The 18,286-nt window shown below is 36.4% G+C and overlaps 1 protein-coding gene across 1 annotated transcript in view; it reads right to left on the bottom strand.

The window, feature by feature from the left end:
- UBE2E2 (ubiquitin-conjugating enzyme E2E 2) overlaps positions 1-18,283 on the bottom strand; it is a 414,545-nt gene extending 396,262 nt beyond the window's left edge. Inside the window, exons 1-3 of the mRNA XM_011974770.1 lie at positions 18,113-18,283; positions 12,655-12,838; positions 3,879-3,929 (exon numbers count right to left, since the gene is read on the bottom strand). Coding sequence (XP_011830160.1) covers positions 3,879-3,929; positions 12,655-12,830 — 227 coding nt within the window. The 5' untranslated portion in view covers positions 12,831-12,838; positions 18,113-18,283. The remainder of the gene's footprint in view (positions 1-3,878; positions 3,930-12,654; positions 12,839-18,112) is intronic.
- Between the last annotated feature and the right edge of the window lie 3 nt (positions 18,284-18,286).

Here is an 18,286-nt window from a genome sequence, read left to right as displayed (position 1 = left end):
AAACCCCGTCTCTACTAAAAATAAAAAAATTAGCCGGGTGTGGTGGTAATCCCAGCTACTCAGGAAGCTGAGGCAGGATAATCGCTTGAACCCAGGAGGCGGAGGTTGCAGTGAAACGAGATTGTGCCATTGCACTCAAGCCTGGGCGACAAGAGAGAAACTCCGTCTTAGGAAAAAAAAAAGAAGTACTAATGCATGCAGCAACATGGATGATTTTCTGGCCCACTAGCTGCCAGTTCTCCACTAGCACCGAGGAAGTATAAATGAACACACTGACATGCACAGATCTAAGATGCTGCTTTTAACAATTTGTGAAAAACTGTGAAAGTCACAACCTACAGTCATTTACAAGGGGCAGTGAATCTACCCGTTAGAGGTCTGCAAGGACAGAGCAACAATTTGACCCACTCTATCCATCTAAGCTGGTATGCAAGGCACCAAGGTAGCAAGCAATTCTAACCAACCACCCAGCACCTCTAACTCAGCAGTAGCATGGAAACATTTACAGATCAATGGATCTGTGAAGGCCTCAGGATAGAGCCCTTGCAAATGTCATGGGTCAGTTATGTTATCCAACATGAAAGTTAAGGCCAAGAAAAATACATTCCACTACTTACAGAAAATACTCTAAGCATAGACCAAATTTCACTCAAATGATGTGCAATTTTCTATGCCTATGGCCCTACAGACTGTATGATTTTTATGAGCAGAAATTTTTTCTTAGCTATAAATTTGTTTAAAATATTTACCCATTAAACTGTAACGTTTTTAAAAAGAATGACATATTTAACCCAACTTCAAAAATAAAACTATCTTACTGCATTTTTACTTCAAAGACAACAATAAAGTGAGAAAAAAACTGAAATATGTAGAGGCAAATATTTCCTATATGAAATAATTCAATCTATTAAATCATTTGTGCATGTTCTTTAAAATAATATGTTTTTTCAAAACCTGAAAAAAAAATTAACCAATACTATATTAGAATAACTTTCTCTAAAAAATGCCTTACATAAACTTTATCTACACTGAATGCTGTGATTTGGGGTGACTTGATATTCTCAACTTCTTTAACAGATTTGCACAACGCTTAAACACATTCAGTTCCTTTAACATGATTCCAAAAGAAGCTTAACTAGATATCACATAAGAGATGTACCAACTTTCAGAGGTTCCATCTAACCTGACATACACACAGTATTGGGTTGTATACAGTCTGTTAAGGTTCCCGAAAATAGGATAAACCACACTCTAAATGGAATGTGACACCCATCCACCCCTACCCAGACAACCAATAGAAAAAATCATTCTCCACTCTCTGACTAAACAGGTAAAACCCACAGATGTTCCCTCACATATAATCTTTACATGTGATAGCAGACTAACAACTACCCAGGGAACCAAAAGGCAGGGTTTTGAGAGGCTTGTGTGATAGGAGAGGTAATCCACAAAGGGAGTAGAGTAAGGGGATGCTTTCTTCTGAAATGAGATATGACTTTACTGATTAAGTAAAGGACTCTGACTTCTGTTAGGCAGGTAACTTTAATTTGCACTATTTTGATAAATTAATCCATTACAGTCATTAGGCCAATGCAGGCAGTACAGAACTTGTAAAAATCAACCACAAAAGCACTGTTAACTTTAACCAAAAATAAGCCAAACTAACACTATGATCTAACCTCTTTCTGAAGATGGTAACCACATTTTCATTGAAACACAGATGGGCAGATTAACTACAAACCACAATCAAATATTTGACACCAAACAATCCAAAGACCACAGTGATGCACTTAATAGGCACACCAAACATCCATATTAAGTAACACAAGCACACAGAAAATGTAAAACTAGTTAATCAACACTTATCAATCAGCTACAGCACAGAGGATCCTTTGCTTGCCAAAGGGAGTGCCACACGAAGGTAAATAACCTTTCTCTCTGCCTGACCCAGTCCAAGCAACTGTTTTAGAATCAATAAAAGGAACCAAAGCCACTGTACTGCAGACCTAGCTTCTAAAGCAAACTTATCAGCTATCCAATCCTCAGCCCACAAGTGAGAATTTCCCTGCAAATTCCCAAGTCAGAAAATTAACTAAAGTAGGTATCTTTAGTTACTTCTAATTTTTAAAAATTAAAACCTGTAATAAACATTTTGCTCTATTTATGAAGAGCTTACATATGAACTCGTAATGGTATCATTAACTAAGGCTCAAAGACAAAGTAAACCTCCAAATTTCAGATGACACTATAGTTAGACGTTTTTTACCTTTAACAGAACTATGGTTCAATTATTTCAGTTTATTTAAACAATAATCTTTATATAGTTCCTTTTCTCAGTCATCTAATAGCAAAATTGCAGTCTACATCACGTGATACTGTATATGGATTTCATTTATTAAAAATGAGTCTTAAACTTATTAAAACAAAGTTGCTCATTTTACCAATGATTGGGGTTGTCAAAATTTAAGCAAAGTAGTGAATAAATTAAGTTCACTTATTTATCAGTTCAATTGTTCATAAAAAAGGTTACAAAAATAATACATGTAATATATTAATAACATAGTTTATTTTTTTAAAGATTCAGACCATTAAAACAAATATCCTAAGAAACAAAGGATGTTAGGTTTAATTCAAACTAGAGTTTTTCCACAAATCAATCCACTTATAACCATTGACCACCAAAAGCTAAACAATCATCTGCCATCTGAAACAGCTTTGATGTAATACGGTCATAAGAGTGACAAAAAGTCTTACGTTAAACAGTTTTACCTAACAAAGACATATTTGTTCTATTTCAGTGAAACATTCTTTGAATATTATTACTGTAAGTTTATAAACTGTATATGATTCATTTAAAGAACCATATTAGATTCACCACAAAGTAAGTTCTATTAGAATTTTTCTTACACAAAATAGTTGTCAACTAGCCAACTATCAATATAGCCATATGCAAAATTTTCACTTTCATTAATTCTCACCATTGTTATATTTGTTTTTACATAAAAGTAAGATCAGTGAAGTCAGATATCATACCAAGCAATAAATTCTACCTGCATTCAATGTGGGGAAGATTTTTATTTAATCTGCCCTTCCACCTTTAATGCATAAGATTATCATTTTAAACCAGAAAAACTCCAGGTTGGCCTGGTTCCAATGCTGACCTCATCTCAAAATAGAAATAAGTGTCTTAAAAATAATCAAACAGTGATATTCCAACCACTGCTTCAGACCCAAGGCAGCAGCTTAAGGTAAGTGGTTATTTTTCTCCTCTTTGTCCATGTATCTGTATAACATTAACCATTTCCAGGTAAGCACTTTTCCTTCCTAAAGTAAACACTGACCAGAAAATTCGGGGTCATGATCATAAAGTGAGAGACAGTTTTACACTTAACATCACTGCCTCAAATCACCCAATCTTACCTAGTCACAACCAATGACCATAACAACGTAAACCATGAAGAAACACTATTTAATGTGTCTGCACTTTTAAAAATCAAATTCCAACAAGATAACAAAAATTACAACATAGCAAATATTTTAGCCACACTATTATTCTATCATTAAAAAACCACTTAAGGCCCTAACACCTCTTCCACTAAAAGGTAATTGTATTTGTTACCCCATAATTTCATTGTCTTATTGTTATCGCATTACACTACTTTTGGCAACTCCGTTCTACCACTACAAACATACTTGCTGAACATTTCATTTCTGCACAGAGATGACAAAAACCACTGTCTTCCACAGTCACTTAAGTTCAAACAACAATGATGTGTTTACTAATTAACCACATTACAACAACAGCTGCATATAAAACCAACAGTTCAAATGTACCTTCTGCAAAAGATACAAGTAAATAAAAAACCGTAACTACTTACCTACAGTTGGGAGGAGGGTCCAATGTAATTTCTGCAAGTTCCTTCTGAATTCTTTAAAATAAAGACAAAGAACATTATGTTAAAAATATCTTCACTCTTAACAATTTATTTCATTAAAACGTTATGTTTTAATAATACTTCCCTTTGGTATATTAGTTTGAAATACTAATACTGTATAAAGCATCACATCCAACAATAAAGTAGCAATTTCCGCCAGGGTTTTGAGGATGCATCTAAAGGATGACACTATCAGTACATGCAACCTGTGGAAGGAACACTATGACTTCACTGAACCACTGACAGCGCTAATTAAAATTTCTAAAGCTGGAAATTTCTGCCACACCATTCATGGGTCATTCTAACTTCTGTTTTGTATTAGAGCATTCCCATACAGGATGGAAAGCTGATATTAAGTTAAATTCAAGCATCCTGACTTGACAGAATCAAATGGTGAAGAAAAGATTCAGGATCTCATTCCAACACCTGAAACTGCCATCAAGACGCATATGGTATTCCTTCCCAGAGCCTCTAATTTGAAGCAAGTTGGGACTTTGACGTTTAACACTATTTCATCTGCTAGAACTATCCTAATATTACATAAGCAATTAATGTCATTTCATGAGCTTCACGCCAAAAAAAAATTTTTAAGCCTGCTCTACCTATCCTCATGTGTTACATTCTACTTTTATTTTTAACTGCATCTAACATCCTATGTACGTATAAAAAGGCTGAAAGCGCGCCACTGTTTTCTAAGACTATACTTAGCAATCCCTTAACTATCATTCATACCTTATTAAATGTAGGCTTTGCTAAATCAAATACCAAAATATTCTCAAAACCGTTTCTTCTCCTTTGCCTTGGTTTTTAAATATGGGGTTATTAACAGCTGGATGCCTGTTGTCTGGTAATTATTGTGACAGTATATGGATAATAACTGATTAAAGTATCTTTAAAAAACAAAAGAATCTGAGCAAAAATATTTACACTCAAGCAATTTCATTCTACTTCTTTTTCAAGACAACAAACTACTAGAATAAATGGGACCCCTCCAACAGAACTGGTATCAACTTCCCAAAGGAACTGCATGCTACTGGTACAATTTTCACTTTTCTAAACCATGTGATTCAAGGTTGGTGAGGCATTATGAATCAGAGGACGGCTAAGAAATTCAAAGTCAAAGAAAATTGCATTGTAATTCTGCTAGGCCATTAAATTGAGTCCCTGGACAAGAACACTGCTCACACATGCTTGCTTTCTCTCCCTGTGCCTCAGTTTTCTGTCCTGTAAAATAGAGGTTAACTAGAATAAACTCCGTGATCTCTTTCAACACACTATAACTTCCTTCTAATATGGGTTCTGTGATATATTTATATGCATACAAGTACATATTGCCCATATTTCAATGACAATAGTCTCAAAGATTTGATACAGAACACATTTTATGGATTTCATACAAAATATACAACAGACACTTCAAAACTAAATGGCTAAGTCCAGGTTAAAGACGGCAAACTAGGCACACACACTTTTACCTCTCACTCATTCAGGACCCCACTAGGTGGGAAAGGGAAATGCAGAAAATGCAAAAAGGAATAAACAGCAAAGAGAAGGGTGGTGGTCACCAATGAGTGAGAAATTTCAATATATTTCTGCAAGACAAAACAAATGGGTGTAAATCAAACAGGCTGAGACAGGCAAGAGGGGGGCTAAAGAGTGTATACAGATAAAATAGACTACAAAAGGGGACATAGGGGGAAGTAATCAGAAATCCCAGAAGGAAAAAAAACTGCATAAGTCACAGATGAAATATGAAGCAAACTAAAATGTAAAATAACTTTAATTAAGTATCAGACATTGGGAGTGAGGTGGGGAGAGAAAGATTTGATCTATTTTGCCTAAATGCTATCACTCATTGAGAAGCCCGGAGATCATGACACTGGACTTGTAGTTAATCTAATCCTAATATGCTGTTTGGTCTGGCATTTAATGTTTACAGTTATAATAAATGTACAGTTTATTGGTCTTTTACTTACAGACAAAGCATAGAAGATTGGTTGTTGGTTGCACTGTACAAAGTAAATGTTATTAACCTTGAAGATATAAAATTAAGTGTAGCTAATATAAAACAGTTAAAAGTGGATGGAGAAGATACTATCCCCAATTTACAAAGTAGAGAATAAAAAACATGTTATTTGTAGGAATAAGAAATAGAAGCTTAAATATATATTTTTAGAGTATAAAGGCAACAACTAATCTTTTTAAAAATTTTTAACTATCTTTAACTGGGAGGAAGGAAAAGAAAGGAAGAATAGGTAAGCAAACTAAATCCTCATATTTCAGAGCAGGCAATCAAAAGATATTACTTCAATTAACAATTCAACGAGAAATAAGTGTATTATTTAGAGTTGTACAGAAAACCAACAGAAGGAGTAAGACCAAAGACAGCTAAACAGTCTGCTTCAAGGGAATGGAACTGGGAGAATTAGGGGCAGGGGGTGGATTAAAAAAACTGTTACTTTCCATTTAAAAAAAATCTATGTACTGTTTATTATCAGAAACATGAACTTTTAAAAATTGTTTTTAAACTAAGAGAACCAAAGGAATAGTCATTATAAAAAGCATGCTTAAGCTGTCAAAAAAAAAAAAAAAAAACTATTTTTAACATAAAAAAACTTCTTTGCAATTTTCAAACAACACATCTTGCTTTATATTTATACTGCCCTTTAGATTTAAAAAAACAAAACAAAAAACTCATAAATCCTGGGCCAGGCTCAGTATTGGTGGCTATGCCTGTAATCCCTGGGCTTTGGGAGGCAGACGCAGGAGGATCACTTGAGGCCAGAAATTGGAGACCAACCTGCACAACACAGTGAGACTCCTTCTCTACAAAAAATTTGGGAAACTGTTGGTCATAGTGGTGTGTGCTTATAGTCCCAGTTACTCAGGAGGCCAAGGCAGGAGGATCACTTGAGCCCAGGAATTTGAGGCCACAGTGATCATACCACATACTCCAGCCTAGGCAAGAGTAAGACCCTGTCTCTAAGAGAAAAAAAATTGATACATCATAATTTGCTGTCATATAGTACTACACAAAAGTTGAACTCCAGATCCCTATAATTCTAAGTCTATATTATTCAATATAAAAAGCAATTTACTGATGAATTCAACAAGTCTGAGCAGTGAGTCAATAATATTATAATATATTATGAGCCACTGTTACCTAAAATGGTTATATTTCTCTTGACAGAAAAGATTATACTAAGAATTGCTATTTAAACGGTTGTAAGATGTCCTGCTGTTTTCAACGACAGCAATTCAATTCTATCTCAAAAGTTGTGATCATGGTATGTATTAAGTTTCTCAGCCTTGACAAGTGGGGATAAGGAAGGTACCTATTTCAGGCACTGTCTCTTAGGGTGAGGAAAAATGAAAAGTATCAATAATTCACACTTACAATGTACCTTTCCCATGATGATCTTTTACCATTAAAAGTGATCCGGTAAATCTTACAGAATTCTCTAAGTATCTGTTTTATCAGTTCCCATTTAAAAGATAAGGAAAACTAAGGCTAATTATTTTATACTGGTAAGGTGAAAGATGGAGAACTATTATCTTGCTAAGTCAAACAAAAAGACTTCCCTCATCAGAACTTTTAAGACAAAATTATTTTACACAAAAATCACCTGGACAATTGCCTAAATTTCCAGTTTCCATAAGGCAGTGTCACCTCTTAGGTTAGTATGATACAGAAGTCAGCAACTGCCTATTGTTACTGAGACAAGTCACAAGCAATAGACAAATTAAATTTCAATGTATATTATTCTACCTTATACCTTAACTGTTTCAGGAACGAATGATAAGAGTACAATAAGAGTACTGTGTGGGATTGTTATTTGCTTTAAAAAAATAGCAGGGGAGGGGAATCATAACAATCATGATTCATTCAGACTTAAATGAAGAATATGGTACCAAAATTATACAGAACAGAGAGGATATGAAACTCTCATTTTAACATCAATATATCAGAAAAGGGGTTCAGAAAAATGAAGCAGTGTATATGTACTAACATGTTTAAAACACACACATACATTTCTTGGGTTAAAGAAAATTCAAAAATTTACTCAGAGCCAAGTAGAACATGAATGTGTGGATATGTAGATTTGCAAAGTAATTTCTTAGCAGGAATTTTTTTAAAACCCTTCATCTCATCTAGATAACTTTCTATATTCCCTTACAGACTACAATCCTCAGTCAACCTAAAAACCCTCTATTCTAATCAATTGAATCACCTAGCAAAAACCTTCCAAAATGACCTTATTCTCAAGAAAGTATCATGCAACTAATAATTAAAATTTTTTAAATGTCAAAGCAATCTTTAGAAAACACATTGCCATCGCAAATAAGAAGTCTAGAGTTTCATTCTGGATGGTGGTATATATACATACATATGATTCTAAAAGATCATTGATTTTAAGACACATCATCAACAATTGTGCACATAAATTTTAAGATGTGTTCCAATTTCAGAAACATTAAAAAGTTTTAAAAAGTGCATTTAGAATGAATAAAATACAGTAATTACAAAAGATTATCTATAAAAGTACTATTTCATTCTCATGTGGAAAACAAACTTACAAGAGCCCGTAAGATAAAAGTTCAAACTGGAATACAGTGGAATCAATTTTTCAACCTCACAAAAATTTAGAGTCTGAAACCAAAAACTACACCTCGAACAGTATCATATTGAGTGTCCAAAAATAAAATCACCATGTCTACTCTGAACAAAGTTAATTTAAAATAAATATGATTTAAAATTCACATTTACAGATGTATCAACCCATAAAAGCAGCAGAATAAATTCAATGAAGATCTCAAAATAGATGTTTTATTGAACTGACTAGTCAATTTAATCAAAATAATCTAAATCTGTCACTGCAGATATAGTCCAACTACAGACGTGCAAATATAACAAGAGTGATACAGACATATCAAGAGAACAGGCTGTGATAAGAGCATGACAATTTTTTAAGAAACAAACTCTTGCCAAAGAAAAGCAAAAATGCATGTAAGATGTAACTGTAATCTTTTCTTTAACTCTGAGACAGAAATTAATTTCTACTACTGTTTAAATACCCACTTAAATGTTTTCTGTATTATATATCACTATTCTGTAATATCACAAATGAGATTTTTCAAATCATATTTCTATATCAGCTTAATTCTATAATTACTGCATTACAGCAATTATTAATAGTACATTTCATATAACAACTAAGCACCTACGTGCAAGCACTTTCCTAAGTCACTACAAAAAGTATTTAATTACGGCATCTGAGTATTTCTAGTTTAACAACAGCACTAAGGCCTCCAAGGTTAATATATACCTCATTTTTCCAAAGTTTGTACCAAACAGACTTGGAAAATATCACTGCAGACTTTAACTGACATAAAGTCTATTAGTGACAGCATCAGTTTATGAGAGCTTACTATGTGTGGAAATGCTTTATCACATTTAGTCCTCATGAGAACTTTGTGAACAGCGTACCATTATCATCTTCCTTCTACAAAAGAAGAAATTGAGGCTTGAGCTGTTTTTTGTTTGTTTGTTTGTTTGTTTTTGAGACGGAGTCTCGCTCTGTCGCCCAGGCTGGAGTGCAGTGGCCGGATCTCAGCTCACTGCAAGCTCCGCCTCCCGGGTTTACACCATTCTCCTGCCTCAGCCTCCCCAGTAGCTGGGACTACAGGCGCCCGCCACCTCGCCCAGCTAGTTTTTTTTTTTTTGTATTTTTTTTAGTAGAGACGGGGTTTCACCGTGTTAGCCAGGATGGTCTTGATCTCCTGACCTTGTGATCCGCCCGTCTCAGCCTCCCAAAGTGCTGGGATTACAGGCTTGAGCCACCGCGCCCGGCCGAGCTGTTAAATTATACATTAGGATCGCAGAGGCTAGGCACAGTGGCTCATGCCTGTAATTCCAACACTTTGACAGACCAAGGCAGGAGGATTGCTTGCAACCATGAGTTCAAGGCCAGCCTGAGCAACACAGCGAGACTCCCGTACCTACAAAAAATACATTAAAAATTTAGCCTGGTGTGGTGACACACCCGTGTAATCCCAGCTACTTGGGAGGCTGAGGTGGGAGGACTGAATGAGCCCAGGAGTTGGAGATCATACCATTGCACTCCAGCCTGGGTGACAGAGCAAGACTCTGCCTCAAAAAAAAAAAGAAAGAAAGAAAAAGAAAAAAAAAAAAAGACCACAGAGCTATAGCTACTAAATGCTAGAACCTAGATTCAAACGTAGATCCTGTCTCTAGAGTTCAAGCTCTTCAATGCTACTCTTTCTCATAAAATGACACTATTTGGGAAAGACTTCTCATCTGAATAAAAATGATCATCAACAAAAAAGTGTGAAATAAAATTTATTTTGAAACTACCTCTAACTTTTAATCTTCTGAACACACTAGTACTAAGATGCTAATATCCATGGAAAATCCAATCCCTAAAATAAGCTCAGGGTTCCAAGGTAACCAGTAAGTAAATATTGTGACTGCACTCTGCTAGGTACTGTGGATATGACAGTGAACTTAAAAGATGTGGGGTCCTCTGTTCTCATAATTCCCAATTTTTTTCCTAAGTTAAGCAGAAATGGCAAAGAACTAACAACTTCCCTATCAGCTGAATCGGAGGAAGAGAGAGGGGAAAATAAGTTTTTTTTTTTAATTAAAAAATTAGTAGCAAAGCCGCATTTTTATATTTAAAATAAATAGTAAATAATTACATCACTTCTACAGTGTCACCCAAAAACCAACTGAAGACCTTTCTAGAGGAAGATCATGAACCACAACTTGAAAATCAGATTCACAGGAATTTGCCAACGGAGGGATTCTTTCAGCCAGGAAGCAACTCAAAAGAGACTTCCTACTTTCACCAACGCAATACAACCACTTACTATTTACTGCCAGTCAGGCACTGTCCTGTGCTCTGTACATACACTATCTCTAAACTAGGTTGTATCTCCTATGTACAGAGCAGAAAAACATCTTCCATATTTTTCCCTCATGAAATCTATCATTAGGTTTGAATAATCTGTACTTTCTACATATAGTGTAGTAAAATAAAGATAACCCATGTACTTGAAAAACTCATGTTCACACATAAAGCAGTACATCTTTCATAAGCAGAATTTGATCTTTGGCATATCATGCAAGAAATATGATTTTAAGGTATATTATAGTGGTGCTCCCAGTTAGGGGAAAAGGCAGAGCCTCACAACAGGTAACTTTGCTAACTAGCAATCACAAAATAAAGCACAAGCCCAGCAGAAACCTATTCCCCAAGGACCTGGCCAACCAATCCTTGCCCTTTTCTGACAAACTGAAAAGGCCCTGTAACAACCCAATCAGACACTGAGGACTGAATTAGATTTTCCCATCTACATGGAACTACAATCTGTACCTGAACATCTCCTTTCCACCCACATCGACTTCCTTCTTTCACCTAAATGTCACATTTTCTCTATTCCTCACCTTTCTTATCCATCCTAACCCCACCACCCATTTCCCAGGTCACCTCTAAGCAGGTCATTTGTGTTGTGGTCTGGCAACAGAAGGGTCAGCCAGCTGAGTCCCCTGTAATTGCGGTGTGATGGCAAAACAAACTGAACCCTCTTCCCCACCCTAGCATGTTCTAGTACACAGGTCTAAAAGTTTAAAGTTCAGGGCTCTCTGACTTTCAAACAGCTCCTTCAACACAGATCAGCAATACACCCCCACGAAAGGGAAACTGAATACTCTAGTACCTTGGAATAACCACTCACCAATCCTCCAACATTTCTCACCAAGGGGCCTGAGAAGGTTCTTTCCAACCCTGTAGACTGACTAAGCCAAAGGGAAACAAGGTCTACTAGAACATAATAATGGTTTTTTATCTTTGAGAAAGGAGTTCCCCTTAATCTACACCATAAAATAACATATAAAGCTGTAATTCAACATTCAGGCATTCCACTATGCCTAAAAGTTACAGATCGCTTTTATTTATACTTCCTATTTGGGCAATATAAAACATATGAAAACAAAGCAAGAACATAAAATCACAGGATCAGGAAAGACACTACTTTATCTTTCAAATTATTTTCCAAGAGATATTCTATAATGTAACAATATCAAAACAGATTCCCTCTAAGTCCATTGACATACCAATCATTTTAAGAGATTGATGTACCAAAAGAAGACCATTCAAATACCTACTTTCCAGATCCATCTATTCTCCAGAGAAAGAGAAAAATCTGTATCAAGATGGATCCACTGACTAATGTAATGAAACCAAGATGCACTTGTCGCTAATGTCAGCATTTCTGACTCTACCAACTGGGAGTAGTGGAAAATAAACTATCACTCACTCAATAACCACTTCAAAAGATTCCTAATCTCTATTCTGTGTTACGGAACAGAAAAAAAATATTTATGGTCAAGTACCCATAAATGAAACCACTGCAACTTTACATGCACGCCCTGTATATGCTTCCCTAATAATACACAAACACACAAACACACTATGGAAATGTATTTTATGAATCTGCCATGCCATTTAACTGACTTTAAATACTGAAGTTCCCTATGGCTAAAACCATGTAAAAGAGATCATCTTGAAAGGGAAAGAAAAATCCACGAAGTTCATGGCTGACAATCCCGGAAAAAAATGATTAAATGCAAGAGAAAAATAGAACTTAAGATGATAAACTGATACCAAAAATAAAAAGGTTATAATAACTGAGATACCTTTTAGCACTAGTTGACAATTTAGCAGCGGTTTTGCTGGATATTTTTCCCTCCTTTTTCTTGGGCTGAACTTGTTCTCTTTCTGGTTCTTGCTGAACACTTTCACGTTGATCTCCATCGGAACTTCCTCCACTAGTGCTTGGACTGTCATCAACTCTTTGCGCCTCAGTGGACATTTTAGATCCTGGATTAAAGAATCAAAAATCATTTATTCAGCTGTGAGGAGGACTACAGTAAGCTACCTCCAGAACACAGAGAATGAATCTCAAAGTAAAATAAGTAAATCTCAATATAAACCAGATTAAATTGGTCATTTACAAAACAATGCAGCTTTGGGACTTGCTAAAACTTTTCCTTCATCCATTCAAAATGTATTGTAAAACAAAAACATACAAAATTTATACATGAAACGTTCACAGCAACATTATTCATAATAACCAAAACTGGAAACAACTCAAATATCCACTAACGAATGAATGGATAAACAAAATGTAGTAGTATATTCACATAATGTACTGTTAGCCATAAAAAAAAATGAAATACAGTGTCTACGTGCTATAAAATGGATGAACCTTGAAACATTCTGTAAGTGAAAGAAGCCAGCCACAAAGGACCACAAGCTGACTATTTAGATAAAATGTCCAGAATAGGCAAATTCATAAACATCAAATTCAGTAGTAAATCTCACGCCTGTAAATCCCAATGTTTTGGGAAGCCCAGGCAGGACCAGCCTGGGCAACATAGCAGGACTCGATCTCTACAAAAAATAAAAATATGATTGATACCACTGCATTCCAGCCTGAGTGACAGAGAGAGACCCTGTCTCAAAACAAAATAATAATAATAATAAAATAAAATGGGTAAGTGGTTGCCAGGAGTGAGGGGAGAGCAGTGAAGACTGACTGCTAATGGGTAGGATGCTTCCCTGTGGGGTGATAAAAATGTTCTTAAATTAGATAATGATAATGTTGCTCAATTCTAATAATGAATATTCTAAGAACTATAGAGTTGTACATTTTTAAATGGTAAATTTTGTAGTCTGTGAATCACATATCAATAATGCTGTTACAAAAAATAAGAAAAAAATGACTAAGGGTCTATCTACTCTCTACTAGGCGCTGTGCTAAACCCTTTGGTCCCACAACTGTGAAAAACCTGGACTAGCCAACTTGCTAAGTACAAAAACGAAGGTTAGTACAAATAGTTGTGGGAACAGAAAAATGGGAGGATTCTTTCAAATCCCTATTCCATCAATACATCCTCAGGGCTGGGCTAAGGTTAAAATTCTCCAAACTAGTAAATTGTTTTAAGTAACCTTTGTGGTAACAGAAGAACACAGAGGCCTGCATGACTGCATGATTCTAAATAAAAATTGAACCATACGACGGCATTAGCACTGATTCAGCTATATACTAAAGCAACCATATTTCACAAGAGATGGCGAGACACTGAAGAATTTTTTTTTTCTTTTCCCCACAGTCTGGCTAAAATATCCCTTAAGGCGTTCAAATTCCCTTTGCTCTGAGTTCAGGCTCCCCAAGCAGCTCTGATTACCAACTCAATTTCCTCAATGGCTTGATATTTAGGTAGCTGTTATAATCTAGACAGGAGACACAAACAATTCCAGTAAGAGAAAAGGAGCATCTCTTCTCAACTGTCATTCTACCATAATCAATTTCTGAGTTTGATGACTACGAATACATCCCTTACGAGCTGACTAGCTTACAGTGTTCTGACAAATCCAGAACTGAATCAACAAAACCCATGCCCAGACTCTAAAAGGTCTTGTGCTCACCACAGTTTTGTCACCTAATAATCACTTTGAGCACTGTATAGCTACCTTCTCAGACACCTCTTTAAAAACAAATACCTACACTTAACAAGTACCATTAACAACAAAAAAAATACCTTTAAAAATTAGAGGTACACTGAACAAACTCCTTTTGAAATGGATCTTTTGATTATTCTTATTCAAATTACCACTTGAAATAAAACTGTTTCTGATATGATCAATAAGAATAGGTAAAGATACCTCAAATAAAGCAAAATTTTTAATTACTACAATTTAGTCCAAATGGATAGCTATTTGACACTGATGAAAATTCATCATTACTAAAGATTTAACTTGTAGTCTGCTCCAAGCCAAAGCAATGTTGTAACACCGATCTTTAATAGACTGAAATTTTTGTAAGACAAACCAAAAAGCACTGCAAAAGAATGGAGGCATCACGAAGCACAGAGCCGCAAAGAGTCAACAGAAAATAGTGAATCCTTTCACTGACATGCCACACACACCACCACTAGCACCCCTTCAACCCCAACAGCTCCTCATGCCACACAAAAACAGGTCTGCCTCAACAGCTCTGAAACATACTAATGGAAAAGCTGACTACTTTTCTACCTATTCTGTAAATGGAGAGCACCAGTCTCCACAGCTGTGACATCTTTTATGAGCACTAAAGTCACTTAATAGAATACTGAAATTTTATATCAGTATGTTTCACATCTAGCTCTAAAAGTCATAACATATTTCTTGCTTTTTTTCATTTTTATTTTACTCTAAATTCTCATTCTTGGATTTAATTTTTTTTTCACCTTACCTCTTTCAGTTAAAATATATCAGAAGTTTAAAACCTTCTAAGTATGTACATAATGGCATATCAGTTAGGGCAGCACGCATGAGAGTGAAAACGAGAACAATCCTCAGGGAAAGGTGCTCAGATACAGCAAAATGCTGCCAGTGATACCTTAAGAAACGTGAAATGAGTGAGAAATCATTTTATACATTTTAAAACAGGAGCAATCCGTTCCATGATAAATATACGGGAACCTCAATGAAATAATATTCTCTACACTGAGGCTGCAGCTTCAGTTTAATAAACTATGATTTACTAAACTATGCCGAGAGTTTCAGTTGTGTATCACATTCGTTATAAAACCACACATTCTTCTCAATATTCTTATTTATGTGCATTCACACACTATCGAATGCCAGAGTTATATAATTACTTAAAAAGATTGCTCAATGATGTCATCTGAACCATAATCTGAAACCCAAATTTCATAAACTACTGCTGAATATCAGAGGAAGACTAAAGTAAAAATTAGTCTCACTAGAGAACTAACAAAAATACTATTAGAAATTCCCCAATAGAGGCGTAATTTCTAGTTTCACATTAAGGAAAAGAATTATTTCCACTTTCGACTTAAGACACCTATTTCATCCAAATGTTAACCTACAAATGATAAATCCATCTGAGGCCACTGATAACCACTATAGGAACTTTCAGAAATAAAGTTTTCACATCTCTTTTTCAAATATCAATAAGAGGAGCTTCTCCTCGGTTTGTTTTTTGAATGCTTGCTTACAGAAAAAGTATAGAAAAAAATTATTGTGCCACTCAGGTGCAATGAATTTTTATGAAGAAAAAGTAGTCTATAAATCAATTTAATTAGTCATAAGTGTAAAATTGATGTCTTGTCTCTCTAAAGTACAAATGAATAAAAATTCCTGAATTAAAATTCTTTAAACATTATCTTCTAAATTAGCATTTTAAAATTAATTCCTAAACAGTTAATCTGATTCCATTATCTAATCCACAGGGAAGATAAACTTAAATCCCAGGGTTATAAACAAAGAGCTACTCTCCAATGATAGTTTCAAAGATATTGAGATATATAAATTAATATGCTTGCTTCGTAACTCAAAGTAAAACTTAATTTTTAAACATAAAATAGGTAGTCCTTCCTCAAACTATGTTAAGAGGCTTACATTCTATTACTTCTTCAACACAAACTGTCTAAGCTTGTATTAGCTATGTACCCTATGTTGTAATTACAGTCCTGGAAATTAGCAACATACAGTGAATGAAACTCACGTGTTCCATAAACACGTGTTTCATAAAAATGAAATGATTTGGCTTGAAATATTACTGACTACATAAAGGCAACTATAGTCATTTCATAAATCCAGCCTACTATGCAGGTAAGCCTTATAACAGTATCTACTAGTATAAAACTGCAAAACCAAGGGTTCATTTGAGCTTTTATAACAGGAAAGCGTTTAATTCTGTCATATAGGTCTTGCTGTCTTCCTACTCATGTTTCTAAACTTTTCTAAAATGTAAAATAAATATATAGTATATGCACACAGCAATATTCAGCTTTAAATTTAACTGCAAAGATATTTATGCAGAAAATAATAGTGGAACACCTGATTTGGGGGTAAAAGGTGCTGCAGGGGAAACAGAATGGGGTATAGCATTATATGAAAACACTCTATCTTCAGCATCAGCCCACATACAGAACTCCAAAGAGCCAAGGAGCATCCAAATTGCCGTAGCAAAGGCAAATATTTAGATTCACAAAGTGCAGACTGAATTATTACATATCTAGAAACATACTTTTTAAAGAATCAGGGATTAAAAACTAAGAAGAGCGTAAAATCTTTTAGAACCGCGAGATAATTTGAGGGTAAACCTTAGCACTTCCTTTCGTACTTTTAAATGAAAATATTTGAGTAGACTCTCAAGAATACACAATACAAAACGATGAATCTTAGAAAACATGCAAATAGGTCTAAACAGCCACCGAGCACAGGATGATGTCTTTCTAAAGCGGCCTTAATTTCCTTAAGGGAAGATGGATTGGACATTTCTGGTTGGTCGTGGGAAAAAAAAGCCACAAGAAGCCACGCTTTATCTTCATTAGAAATTGTAAAGGGCAAAAAGATCAAAACATTATGAGAGAGAGAGGAGAAAAGAGGGGGAGAAGTGGAGTGGGGGAGAAGGGGGAGAGGACAGAGGGAATCCAGTTTCAAACCAGGCCAGTGGGGGCTGCAGAGAAGAGACCAGAGAAAAATGGGCTTCGGTTCCAAACTGTGACAAGCGCCAGGCATCACAAAAGACCAATACAACACACACCCCACACCAGGACACACACAAATACACCCCACAAGGTCTTCTCCGGGCGGGCCACCGGGGTGCGGCGGCGGAGGAGCCAGACCCGGCACTCGCCAGGAGAGACACCATGTGCAGCAATTATGCAATTAGGGAAAATAGCAAAAGATCAAGCCGGGCACTTTCCACCGTGACATTTATCCTGTACTTTTGCAACGACTTAGTTCCAGGATGCGGCTAGGAGAAGGCAGGCGCTGGGAGGGTGGAGAAGGATGGGGAACTGAGAACGGAAGGGGGTAGAAGGAGGACAGGGAGAGGAGAGGCAGAAGGGGGGGATGGGAAGGAGGGGGAGGGGTAGAAAGGGCGAGAAACGGGGGCAGGAGGCTCGCGGGAGGGGGCGCAGGGAACCGGGCCCGGGGAGCAAGGAAGGAGGGAACTAGGACACGAGCGGTGTAAGCAGAGACCTGCGGCGCGGAAGGGAGGTCGGGGGAGTGAGGAGGACGCCAGCGAGAGGGAGGACGCCCGAGGAGGGGAGGCACCGGCGCGGCCCGAGCGAATACCTGAGGGGGGGTGTCCGTGCAGGTCGCAGGCTCGAGCCGAAACACGGGGAGAGAGCTGCCGACGCGCGAGGGGGAGGGAGACTGGGGAGGCCCCAGGGACGGGATGTCCCCTGCGGACCGTCTAGTCACCGAAAGCCGGACCCACGCACCACGCACCCGACCACGCCTGTCCCC

This window comes from Mandrillus leucophaeus, unplaced genomic scaffold, assembly GCF_000951045.1.
Source record: "Mandrillus leucophaeus isolate KB7577 unplaced genomic scaffold, Mleu.le_1.0 Scaffold149, whole genome shotgun sequence".
Lineage (NCBI taxonomy): Eukaryota > Metazoa > Chordata > Mammalia > Primates > Cercopithecidae > Mandrillus > Mandrillus leucophaeus.
Note: the sequence above shows the minus strand (reverse complement) of the source record. Positions and strands in the feature narration are given on the sequence as shown.